At 45.9% G+C, this 12,610-nt stretch overlaps 1 protein-coding gene across 1 annotated transcript in view; it reads right to left on the reverse strand.

Moving 5' to 3' along the window:
- LOC122930815 (trifunctional purine biosynthetic protein adenosine-3-like) overlaps nucleotides 1-12,610 on the reverse strand; it is a 58,617-nt gene that overhangs the window by 30,400 nt on the left and 15,607 nt on the right. The window contains exons 6-9 of the mRNA XM_044284437.1: nucleotides 7,605-7,673; nucleotides 5,420-5,545; nucleotides 4,431-4,518; nucleotides 757-842 (exon numbers count right to left, since the gene is read on the reverse strand). Coding sequence (XP_044140372.1) covers nucleotides 757-842; nucleotides 4,431-4,518; nucleotides 5,420-5,545; nucleotides 7,605-7,673 — 369 coding nt within the window. The remainder of the gene's footprint in view (nucleotides 1-756; nucleotides 843-4,430; nucleotides 4,519-5,419; nucleotides 5,546-7,604; nucleotides 7,674-12,610) is intronic.

Consider the following 12,610-nt stretch of genomic DNA (forward strand, 5'->3'; position numbering starts at 1 on the left):
CGCCGAATACTAAACGGGACGGCGCAGGTGCGACATTTCCCCGGCAGACAAGAGACCAACGCTGGCCTGGCCCTGTCAATCAAGCGTAGAAGGACGTAAAAAGAGGTGAGTGAACGGAGCCTCTAGGAGCAGGTGCAATGCCCCTGCTCCTAGAGGCGCATTTGCATATCATAAAAGTTTGTTTTTCTAAATGACGGCGGCACATAGTGACCTGGGACTAATATAGTCATGTTCAGCTGACATTAGCACATCGGCCAGGTTAATACCCATTTTTCTGATTACAGCAACCCTTTAATGTGTGCGAAAAGATTCTGTAAAACTTACTCATTAAAATTCCTCCTCATTCTGGGCTTTGAAGTCCAGGAGGCGGTCCTATCAGTGATTGACAGCCTTCCCTCTGACTGTGTATACAGAGAGAGCTGTCAATCACTGATAGGACCGCCTTCTGGACTTCAAAGTCCAAGTCTAGTCCTGCTATAGTAAAGTCCCGATTGTGGCATCATCATCATCTGACCACATCCACACAAGTCTCTCTCCAGTCCTGCAGTCCAGACTGAAAGCTCTTACATAAACCGACACACTGTAACAAATTAACAGCTGTACGGAAGTCCTGTATGAGCAGGACCAGGTTACAATTGGTTTCCAGCTTCTGAATGCAAACAATGATTGCCTGCATTCCCTTACAGCAAGCAGAGATGCTGATTGATAAAACTGACACAAAAGGAAATTATAGTGCGGGACAAATGTGAGCCTCACCTGACATTCCGGGTCTCCAAATCTACAGTTAAACTCCAGCACCTTAGGACCGTCCTTCGTCAGCATTAATCCAGCGTACAGAACACCTGAACATAAACCAACGCATCAAAAATGGCGGCAATTAAGGGATCCTGTCACCGGGATTTTGTGTATACAGCTGAGGACATAGGTCGCTAGATGGCCACTAGCACATCCGCAATACCCAGTCCCCATAGCTCTGTGTGCTTTTATTGTGAAAAAAAACAACGATTTGATACATATGCAAATTAACCTGAGACGAGTCCTGTCCCTGACTCATCTCACGTACAGGACACATCTCAGGGTAATTTGCATATCTATCAAATCGGTTTTTATACACAATAAAAGCACACAGAGCTATGGGGACTGGGTATTGTGGATGTGCTAGCAGCCATCTAGCGACCCATGTCCTCAGCTCTATACACAAAATCCCGGTGACAGGTTCCCTTTAGGAGCTGTCCCCTCTCCTGACATGTCTGTTTTACTAGCTTCATGCATTCTTCATGTAATAAAGATTCTGGAGCGTCTATTCTTAGGGCTCCATGTTGTGTCCTGTTCCTGCTAGAAGTTATGAATAAATTGCTAGCAGTCTGCAGTAACAGTACAGAGGGGAGGTAACCAGCTGGAGGGGTGTCCCTGGCAGTCAGCACTTGTAGTGTCCCACTAGGTAAATGTGGGCACTGCACAAGGGTCAATATGGCCACGTTATTCTCCACCTCCTGTGGAACATGGTCATTGTATTTTAAATGATGTTGTATGTGATTTTCCCTGTTATCTCCTGTACCAGGCCTGTTAGGGGTAGTTCCTCCTCCTAGACAGTAGAGGGAGCTAGGGAACTCCTAGTATATATAGTTAGGCCCAGACAGGAAGGGGGAGGCAGTTTAGTCCAGGAGGCTAGTCAGTGCAGTCTAGCCTGCCTGAGGTTCCTGAGCAGGAGAAGCTCAGAAGTTGCATCCAGGGGAAGAGTTGCCTCCTGAGAGAAACTAAGTTCCTACAAAGTACAGTGCAGAGCAAAAGCAATTCCAGCCGAACCAGAGATCTGAAGGATCTATTTAACCCCCTCAGCCCCCCTAGCTTAAACCCCCTTAATGACCAGACCACTTTTTACACTTCGGCACTACACTACTTTCACCGTTTATTGCTCGGTCATACAACTTACCACCCAAATGAATTTTACCTCCTTTTCTTCTCACTAATAGAGCTTTCATTTGGTGGTATTTCATTGCTGCTGACATTTTTACTTTTTTTTATATTAATCGAAATTTTTGCAAAAAAAATGACATTTTTCACTTTTAGTTGTAAAATTTTTCAAATAAAACTACATTTCTATATAAAATTTTCTCTAAATGTATTGTTCTACATGTCTTTGATAAAAAAAAAAAATGCAATAAGTGTATATTTATTGGTTTGGGTAAAAGTTATAGCGTTTACAAACTATGGTGCAAAAATGTGAATTTCCGCATTTTGAAGCAGCTCTGACTTTCTGAGCACCTGTCATGTTTCCTGAGGTTCTACAATGCCCAGACAGTACAAACACCCCACAAATGACCCCATTTCAGAAAGTAGACACCCTAAGGTATTCGCTGATGGGCATAGTGAGTTCATGGAAGTTTTTATTATTTGTCACAAGTTAGCGGAAAATGATTTATTTTTTATTTATTTATTTTTTCTTACAAAGTTTCATATTCCACTAACTTGTGACAAAAAAATAAATTTTACATGAAATCACCATACCCCTCACGGAATACCTTGGGGTGTCTTCTTTCCAAAATAGGGTCACTTGTGGGGCATTTATACTGCCCTGGCATTTTAGGGGACCTAAAGCGTGAGAAGAAGTCTGGAATATAAATGTCAAAAAAAATGTACGCATTTGGATTCCGTGAGGGGTATGGTGAATTCATGTGAGATTTTATTTTTTGTCACAAGTTAGTGTATTATGAGACTTTGTAAGAAAAAAAAAAATAAAATAAATAAATAAAAAATAATAATAATAATAATCTTCTATGAACTCACCATGCCCCTCAAAAGTGATCTTTTTATAGCGCCGCAGCGATTTTACGGTGTTTTTGCAGTGATCAGAAAAAAATAAAATTCTGTCACTGCAGTGGGGCGGACTGAATGCAAGTGTGCGCACAAAATCAGGCTTGATCGGGCGAACACTGTTTTTTGTAGAGCCTATAGAACATGTCCTATTCTTGTCCGCAATTACGGACAAGAAAAAGGCATTTTCTATATAGTTCTGGCACTGTGCGGATCCGCAAAATGCGAAAAGCAGGGGGGTGATCAGGGAGTCAATATGGGGTGATGACCCCCCCTGTAAGGCTCCATTCAGACGTCCGTATGTGTTTTGCGGATCCGTGGATCCGCAAAACGCATACGGACGTCTGAATGGAGCCTTACAGGGGGGTGATCAATGACAGGGGGGTGATCAGGGAGTCTATATGGGGTGATCAGGGGTTAATAAGTGACAGGGGGTGGGGGGTGTAGTGGTGTTTGGTGCCACTTACTGAGCTGCCTGTGTCCTCTGGTGGTCGATCCAAGCAAAAGGGACCACCAGATGACCAGGTATATCAGATGCTGTTAACAAAACAGTGTCTGATATACCTTTCAAGGGTTGGAAGAAAAAAAAATATCGCATCTACAGCCTGCCAGCGAATGATCACCGCTGGCAGGCTGTAGATCCACTCGTTTACCTCCCGATCCTGTGATGTAAATCTCGCGTCTCACGAGATGATGCGCCGGCGCGTCAAGAAGGAACAGATCGACCGCCGCCAGAATGCAATCCTGCGTTAGGTGGTCCGGAGACAGTTAAAGCAAGGAGACATATACCTGAGGAAGTTTCCCCTAACCAAGGATAAAGCCAGCAATAGGGCCTTGGGATAAAGACAGACAGGATTCTGAGGAAAGTGCAGCCTGATCTGTAAGTGTTTAACCCCCTGCGTATCTTGCAAGAACATTGTGCCTGCCAATTGATGTAAAGCCTGCATGTTACTACCTCTGACCTATGGAACTTTAACCAAAGACTGTATATAGTTAATTGTTCTAGTAAACAGAAGTTTTGGTTCACCACAACATCGTGTTCCTCAATTATTCCTACCATAAATCGGTGTGCCACCGTTACCGGCACTGGCGTCACGAATTTAAAGGGATCTTGCTACCGGCACATTAAAAACCTGCAACATCCAGGGCACCTCACCTACCACCCGGCCTGGTCCCTATACACTGAGTGCCCCAGAGGACCCCTGTGCCAGCCTCTACATCATTGCTGTACGTCTGCCCAGGGTATATAAAAGACTGAGTACTATAACCACCCTCTGTTAGTAACTACCCCTGTGACCTCACCACTCGCCTCACTCTGCAGGGCGGCCTACTGCACACTGATTGGATAGAGTCAGACTGTGCAGGTACCCACCCCCACCTAGTTACCTCCCCTCTGTACCCTTACTGCAGACTGCTAGCAATTCATTTATAACTTCTAGTAGAAATAATAAAGGAACAGCACAACATGGAGCCATAAGAATAGATGCTCCAGAATTCTTATTACATGGGGAATGCATGAAGCTATTAAAATAAGGATGTCAGGAGCGGTGAAAGGTCCTCTTTAAGTGACTTAAATCATAAGGGGACGACCAAACCCCAACTAAAAAATGACTCACCAACGTATGGGGCGCCCTCTTCTCGGATCCCATTAACCGTTTTTTGCAGCACAGTCTCCCGGATTTCATTAAGCAAATCCTTAGAAATCTGAAATGTTAAAATGAAGCAGACTGAATAAAATCATTTCCAATTTCTACAAGCAAAAATCGGGACAGACGTCCAGGAAATGACGAGGAGGAAATCTGGACAGACGACATGACTGGTGACGATATTTGGTAGGATCTTGCACTAGCACTACATGACGACTTTAGTTGTGCAAAATCAAGTTATATAACCCCCACCTCCCCACCCGCAAAAAAATAAGATGTATAATTGAGTCACAGTTGCACATGACTTACATTGAAGTCTGTGACTGCACTGACATTTATTACAGATCGTAATGTCACCTTGCGACATTGCTTTCATATTACACGCCCAGAGTCGATGTGCAGCCCTAGTCTTAAAGAAACACTCCCAAAAGCTCCCTTAGTATTAGTAGGGGGGAAATATGGGGACATAGCATACAAAAACAACTGCAGCGTCTAAGACAGGGATGCTCAATCTGCGGCCCTCCAGCTGTTGCAAAACTACAACCCCCAGCATGCCCTAGTAGCTGTAGGCTGTCCAGGCACATTGGGAGTTGTAGCTTTTCAACAGGTGGAGGGCCGCAGGTTGGGCATCCCTGGTCTAACATGAAGCAGAAGCAACCTGGGGGCACCACCTCAACGAAGTTCCTAAAGCAGACACTGACGCAGACTTGGGGCCAGTCCTCTGTAGTTTCAATTGTGACACAGTTTCATACTCCGTAAGAGGGTGTATCAAGAATTTGAATAGAGAGCAACAGTAATGTAAAGCATCACTCATTTTTCAGCACACGATAGGTGGGAACATTCCCAACACAATATATGGAGCATACTCGTTGCATCAAGCTCTAGAAAAACCTGCCTCCATCCTGTAGCATGCTGGGAGCTGCTATTTTGCAACAGTATAGACCTACTTTAGGTTATACCTGAGGGGCAGGACAATACGCTCCCATTCCTCCTGTGTTGGGGCCTTGGTCTCCGTCCTTTAGCCTCTTATGGTCTTGGGCCGGTGGCATGGGGGCAACAGTGAGTCCGTCTGTGAAACAAAGGCACTGCAGGGACACAAAATCAAGAAAGGGGTCACAGAGGTGGTCGGCCAGAGGTAGGTCATGTAATAGGGGAAGCTTTGATCGCTCACAAGAATATACTACAGATTGCAAACCCAGGATTTTACATTAGCAAATTTCCTTTAATCCTATGCTGATGGGTGTCAGACTATCAGATAGTATCACAGAATATCATAGAAACAAAAATTATAAACTTTATTTTTCTGTTATTATTTAATTTGGTTATGTTTAATATATTGTAACATTTTTCCCTTTTTATTGCGACTACAAATTTCATGCAAGATTTGATTGATATTTGTAAAAAGTATCACAATATACACTTGTGTATGTAATATTTATTTTAATATTGGAAACAAAATATACGTTATGGGGTACTTTCACACTAGCGTTCTTCTTTTCCGGTATTGAAATCCAGTATAGGGTCTCAATACCAGAAAAAAAAACGCATCAGTTTTGTCCCAATGTATTCTGAATTGAAAGCCATCCGCTCAGTATGCATCAGGATGTCTTCCGTTCCAACCCTTGAACGGTATTTCACCGGACAAAATATTTTTTCCGGCCAAAATCCTGGAACATTACTGCACTTGCCGGATCCGGCCTTAATTTCCATTGAAACGTAATAATGCCGGATCCGGTACCAAGTGTTCCGGAAACTGCCACATCGCCGGTCTGCGCATGCGCAGCTCTTTCTAGCTTTGAAAAAATTTAATATCAGATCAGTTATTCCTGATGATACCGGAAAGACAGGTCTGGTATTTTAATGAATTAGGCTACTTTCACACTAGCGTTCGATCGGATCCGTTCTGAACGGATCCGATCATAATAATGCAGACGGAGGCTCCGTTCAGAACGGATCCGTCTGCATTATTTTAGCATATAACAGCTAAGTGTGAAAATAGCCTCGTACGGATCCGTCCAGACTTTCAATGTAAAGTCAATGGGGGACGGATCCGCCTGAAGATTGAGCCATATTGTGGCATCTTCAAACGGATCCGTCCCCATTGACTTACATTGTAAGTCTGGACGGATCCGCACGCCTCCGCACGGCCAGGCGGACACCCGAACGCTGCAAGCAGCGTTCAGCTGTCCGCCTGTCCGTGCGGAGGCAAGCGGAGCGGAGGCTGAACGCCGCCAGACTGATGCAGTCTGAGCGGATCCGCTCCATTCAGACTGCATCAGGGCTGGACGGCTGCATTCGGGTCCGCTCGTGAGCCCCTTCAAACGGAGCTCACGAGCGGACCGACGAACGCTAGTGTGAAAGTAGCCTAAGTCTAAAAGATCCAAATCCGGAAAAAAAATAAAGATATCCGTTTGCATACAGAACAACCTGCCGGATCCTCACAATGGTAGTGTGAAAGTACCCTAAAAAAAAGCACAATTTAAAAAAAAAAATAAAAATAAAAATTTGAGACAGTCTAAGGCTACTTTCACACTTGCGCTTGATCGGATCCGTTCTGAACGGATCCGATCATATTAATGCAGACGGAGGCTCCGTTCAGTACGGATCCGTCTGCATTAATAACTTTAAAAAATTTCGCAAGTGCGCAAGTAGCCTGCGCGGATCCGTTCAGACTTTCAATGTAAAGTCAATGGGGGACGGATCCGCTTGAAGATTGAGCCATATGGTGACATCTTCAAGCGAATCCGTTCCCATTGACTTACATTGTAAGTCTGAACGGATCCGCACGCCTCCGCACGGCCAGGCGGACACCCGAACGCTGCAAGCAGCGTTCAGCTGTCCGCCTGTCCGTGCGGAGGCGAGCGGAGCGGAGGCTGAACGCCGCCAGCCTGATGCAGTCTGAGCGGATCCGCATCCATTCAGACTGCATCAGGGCTGGACGGAGGCGTTCGGGTCCGCTCGTGAGCTCCTTCAAACGGAGCTCACGAGCGGACCGACGAATGCTAGTGTGAAAGTAGCCTTAAATAGCAGCGGATTTTATATTTTTTATCAGACTTTCTAGATTATCAGATGCCAGGTGATAAACACTGTATACACGAGGATGGAACAAAAAAAAATATCACAAGATATATGGGAGTTACATACAGACACTTCCTCCCCTTCCAGCAGCTCCTCCACCACGACTGTGTCTCCAGCTTCTCCAAACGCCTTATCCTATATTAAAGTACATGGAAAAATAAGATTATGCATTAAATGGGTTTTCTGGTCAACTGTGTGAAGGGGACACGACATTCCCCAGGAGTCCCTTGCATTAGTCACGTGGCCTTTCTTTTTTTATTAATTTTTTAAAATCCGTTTATGTTTTTTTGTCATTATACGGCTACTTTCACACTTGCGGCAGTGTGATCCGGCGGACGGATCCATCTCTCCGCTTGTCATGCGGACAGACGGATCCGTCTTGTATATTTTTTCACATTTTTACCGGTCTGCGCATGCGCAGGCCGGAAGGACGGATCCGGCATTCCGGTATTTTGAATACCGGATCCGGCACTAATACATTCCTATGGGAAAAAAATGCCGGATCAAGCAGTCAGGCAAGTCTTCAGTATTTTTCGCCGGAGATATAACCGTAGCATGCTGCGGTTTTATCTTTTGCCTGATCAGTCAAAACAACTGAACTGAAGACATCCTGATGCAAACTGAACGGATTACTCTCCATTCAGAATGCATGGGGATATGCCTGATCAGTTCTTTTCCGGTATAGAGCCCCTGTGACGGAACTCTATACCGGAAAAGAAAAACGCAAGTGTGAAAGTACCCTTAGCAATAATCGAAGACAATACAGCATAACCAGTGACAAAGTAGTATAAACATTGGTGAACAAGAATCTCAACAAACTCTCCCCCCCAGTCCTGTGCTCCCACCCTAAAGAAAACAATAATTCGGGGAACCTCAGGTGCTAGCCGAAATATGAATAGGTGTGCGTCCATGAAGAACTTCATATAAATACCATGTGGTATTTTCAAAATGTTGAATAAGTTTAGACTTGATGGAAGTGGAAAAAGTATTCATAAATAAAGACCATTTATCAAAAAAATTGTTTGGGCATTTTTTCTTTGTCTGATAAAGTGAAGATCCAGTCCATATTAAATAGGAAGGTTATTTTAACTAGGAAGAAAGTATTTCTGGGTTTAGCCATCGATATAAAAGGCTTTTTCTAGTAGCAGCTGCCCAGAGGTGTAATAAAGCTTCATCTCGCCTGGGAAGACAGTGTTGCTCCTCAGATAATATATTAAAAATACATTTATTACTCTTAGGGTACTTTCACACTTACGTTAAAGTTTTCCGGTATTGAGTTCCGTCCTCGGGGCTCAAAACCGGAAAAAAAAACTAATGCATTCTGAATGGAGAGCATTCCGTTCAGGATGCATCAGTTCAGTCCCTATTACGTTTTTTGGCCGGAGAAAATACTGCAGCATGCAGGTAATCTGTTCTCCATGAGCCCATGACAGCACCTGTGAGAGATCCTCCCCCTTCCGGACAGGAACTTCCCAGATCTTTAAATAGGGTTCTCCATACTCCATCCTCAGCTTGTGACAAGATTCCTTTCAATTACGCCCCATGACAGCACCTCTGAGAGAATAGACTAGATCATTTTTAGGGTGGGACTAGTGTTGGGCGAGCATGCTCCGCCGAACACAAATTTTACTCGAGCATCGCGATGCTCAGCACATGGCAGTGTTCAGCGGAATACAGTGTGCGCTCGAGCGCGATGTTAGAGTCTCCTCCCCGCACGTTTGTTGGCTGCTACGCAGCCAATAAACGTGCAGGCAAGTACTGCCATTCACTGTAATGCCGTAGCCATGTTGGCTACTGGAATTACAGAGATAGGCTGGCCGGAACGAGTCATCGGGTGCTATATAGCACCTGATGACACGTGGTTCAGCTCAGTCTTAGTCAGGGAGAGCAGAAGGGAGAGATAGTGTAGGGAGTGAAATGGGAATATTTTAGTTTTTAAACTTGTTATAGACCCAAAAGTCCTTTTAAGGACTATTGTTGTGTATGGCAGCAATATATATTTTTAGTGCAACCTGCGCTAAATAGCTTGCAATTGTTTGGCCGCTGCAGACAGCGACATTATCTGCGCTACATCTCCTGTGTAATGTGTGCGCAGCCTAAAAATATCTGTGACATCAATGTACTTTTTCCATAGACGGTGTCCACTGCAGACAGTTACATTACATGCGCTACATCTCCTGTATAATGTGACATTAATTCAGTGTAATTTTTTATTAGGCGGTGGTGACAGCGACATTACCTGCGCTACATCTCCTGTTTAACGTGTGCACATCTTAAAATTATCTGTGATATTCTGTGTACTTTATTTGCGCATACATTTACAAAACCTGGGCTTCTGTAAGTGTGACATACTTGCAAGCATTTATACCATTTAATATGCGCAAGGCAAGCAGTAAGGGACGGGGAAGTGGCCGTGCTGCTGATGGTGCACGCAGAGGCCGTGGCCCTGGGCGCGGTGAAACTATGCCTGCTGCCAGAGCACAAGAAACACACTCATCCACGATACCTAGCTTCATGTCCCAGTTTGCAGGGCAGCGCAGGACAATGCTCTCGAAGTCAGACCAGTGCGACCAGGTGGTCGGTTGGATTGCAGCAGATAATGCTTCCAGTCCAGTCTCAGTAGCAAAGAGTCTGGTCAACAGAATCCTCACCCTTATCCTCCTTCCTCCCACCATGGAGAGTCTTGGCAAACAAGTGATCCCACACTCGGAAATTCCAAGGAGCCGTTTTCATCGCCATTCATTAATTTGGGCCTCTCGCCAAGCCCACTTCAAGAGGGACATGAGGAGATCTTGTGCCCCGGTTCCCAAACTCTGGAGCATCCACAGTCAGAAGAAGATGACGGTGGGGAGCGGCAATTAGTGTTTCACGAGGTGGATGATGATGATGAGACAGAGTTGCCAATAAGTCAACGGCAATTAGTGTCTCAAGAGGTTGATGATGAGACATAGTTTTCAATAAGCGAGGTTGTTGTTAGGTCAACAAGTCAGGAGGATGACCAGAGTGAGGAAGTGGAAGAGGAGGTGCTGGACGATGAAATCACTGACCCAACCTGGGAAAGTGGCAAGCCGAACGAGGACAGCAGTACAGAGAGGGAGGGATCTGCAGCACCACAACAGGCTGAAAGAGGCAGTGGGGTGGCAAAAGGGAGAAAGCAGGCCACACCAAACAGGCCCGGAACTGTTCCCTCCCCCACCCCTATGCGGCAATCTCCCTTGCCAAGGGGTAGGTGTTCCACAGTCTGACGCTTTTTTGAGGAAAGTAAGGACGATAAAAGAATTGTTATTTGCAACCTGTGCCATACCAAAATGAGCAGGGGCATGAACACTAGCAACCTCACCACCACCAGCATGATCCGCCACATGGCATCAAAGCACCCTAATAGGTGGGCCGAACGCCTGGGTCCACAACCAGTGTCTGCGGGTCATACCACTGCCTCCTCTTCCCCGTGTTACGTGCTGGCCAATCTCCCCTGTCCAAGACGCAGGCCTGGATGCCTCCCGCCATGCACCTGGACCTTCACAAGCACCATCAGCTAGCACATCCACTTCTGTGTCCCAGTGCAGCGTACAGATGTCTATACCCCAGGCCTTTGAACGAAAGCACAAATACCCAGCCACCCACAGACCATGGCACTAAATGCGCACCTTTCCAAATTGCTGGCCCTGGAAATGTTGCCATTTAGGCTTGTGGACACTGAGGCTTTCCGCAGCCTGATGGCGGTGGCTGTCCCGCGGTACTCTGTCCCCAGCCACCAATATTTTCCACGGTGTGCAGTCCCAGCCTTACACCAGCATGTGTCCCATAACATCACCCATGCCCTGACAAACGCAGTTATTGGGAAGGTCCACTTAACGACTGACACATGGACAAGTGCTTTTGGCCAGGGACACTACATTTCCCTGATGGCACACTGGGTGAACGTTGTGGAGGCCGGGAGCGAGTCGTACCCTGGGATGGCACAGGTGCTACCGACGCCAAGGATTGCGGGCCCTACGTCCATCAGGGCCACCTACGTTAGTGGCTGCAACCCCCCTTTTCCTCCTCCGCCTCCCCTTCCACCTCTGAATTATCATATTAATAGTGGGGGGAGTTTGAATTAGATAGAGTAGTTTAGGGAAGGCCACCATTTTAAGGAGGTGACAGCGGACAGAGAAGGACAATGTGAAATGTTGCCAGGATTGGGTTAAAGAATGATTGAGGTGATGAGAGGACGGTAATTCAGCTTATACAGCTGGGCCGGGTTAGCTGCCAATTTAATCCCTAGGTAAGTAATGGACTCGAGATTGAAAGGGGAACGAGGTACTCCAATTGTTTCTGGCTGTGCGAAAAATAGGAAGCGCCTCTGATTTATGATAATTGACCTTAAAGAGGACCTTTCATGGGTCCAAACATTGTAAACTAACTATCAGGATATGTAGCGCGGCGCCCAGGGATCTCACTGCACTTACTATTATTTCTGGGCGCCGCTCCGTTCACACGCTGTGGCTCCCGGAATATTCTCCCGCTCTGTATGATAATTGCTAGCATCGGCGCAATGGGGAGGAAACTGCCCTTTTTTCTCAATGGGCGTCTCCTTCTCCCTGGCTGTGAGCTGTCGCTCTGCTCTTTGATTGGACAGCTCACAGCCAGGGAGAAGGAGACGCCCATTGAGAAAAAAGGGCAGTTTCCTCCCCATTGCGCCGATGCTAGCAATTAGCATACAGAGCGCGAGAATATTCCGGGGCCCACAGCGGGCGAACTGAGCGGCGCCCAGGAATAGCTGCGCTACATATCCTGATAGTTAGCTTACAATGTTTGGACCCATGAAAGGTCCTCTTTAAATCTGGAGATAGCACCAAATGATGTTATAACTGACATTATCTCTGGGATAGCCTGACGTGGGTTTGAGATGAACAATAGGAATAATAGTATGTCATCAGCAAAGGCTACTAGTTTAGTTTTCACGTGGCCTTTCTGCAGGTCTGTCCCATTAATTTGAATTGGATAGAGCTGCAATACCAAGTACAGCCACTATGCCATGTATAGAGCTGTGCTTGGTTTACAATAAAGAGAGTTGGGGTCTTGCCAAA

Source organism: Bufo gargarizans, chromosome 3 (assembly GCF_014858855.1).
Source record: "Bufo gargarizans isolate SCDJY-AF-19 chromosome 3, ASM1485885v1, whole genome shotgun sequence".
NCBI classification, from domain to species: domain Eukaryota; kingdom Metazoa; phylum Chordata; class Amphibia; order Anura; family Bufonidae; genus Bufo; species Bufo gargarizans.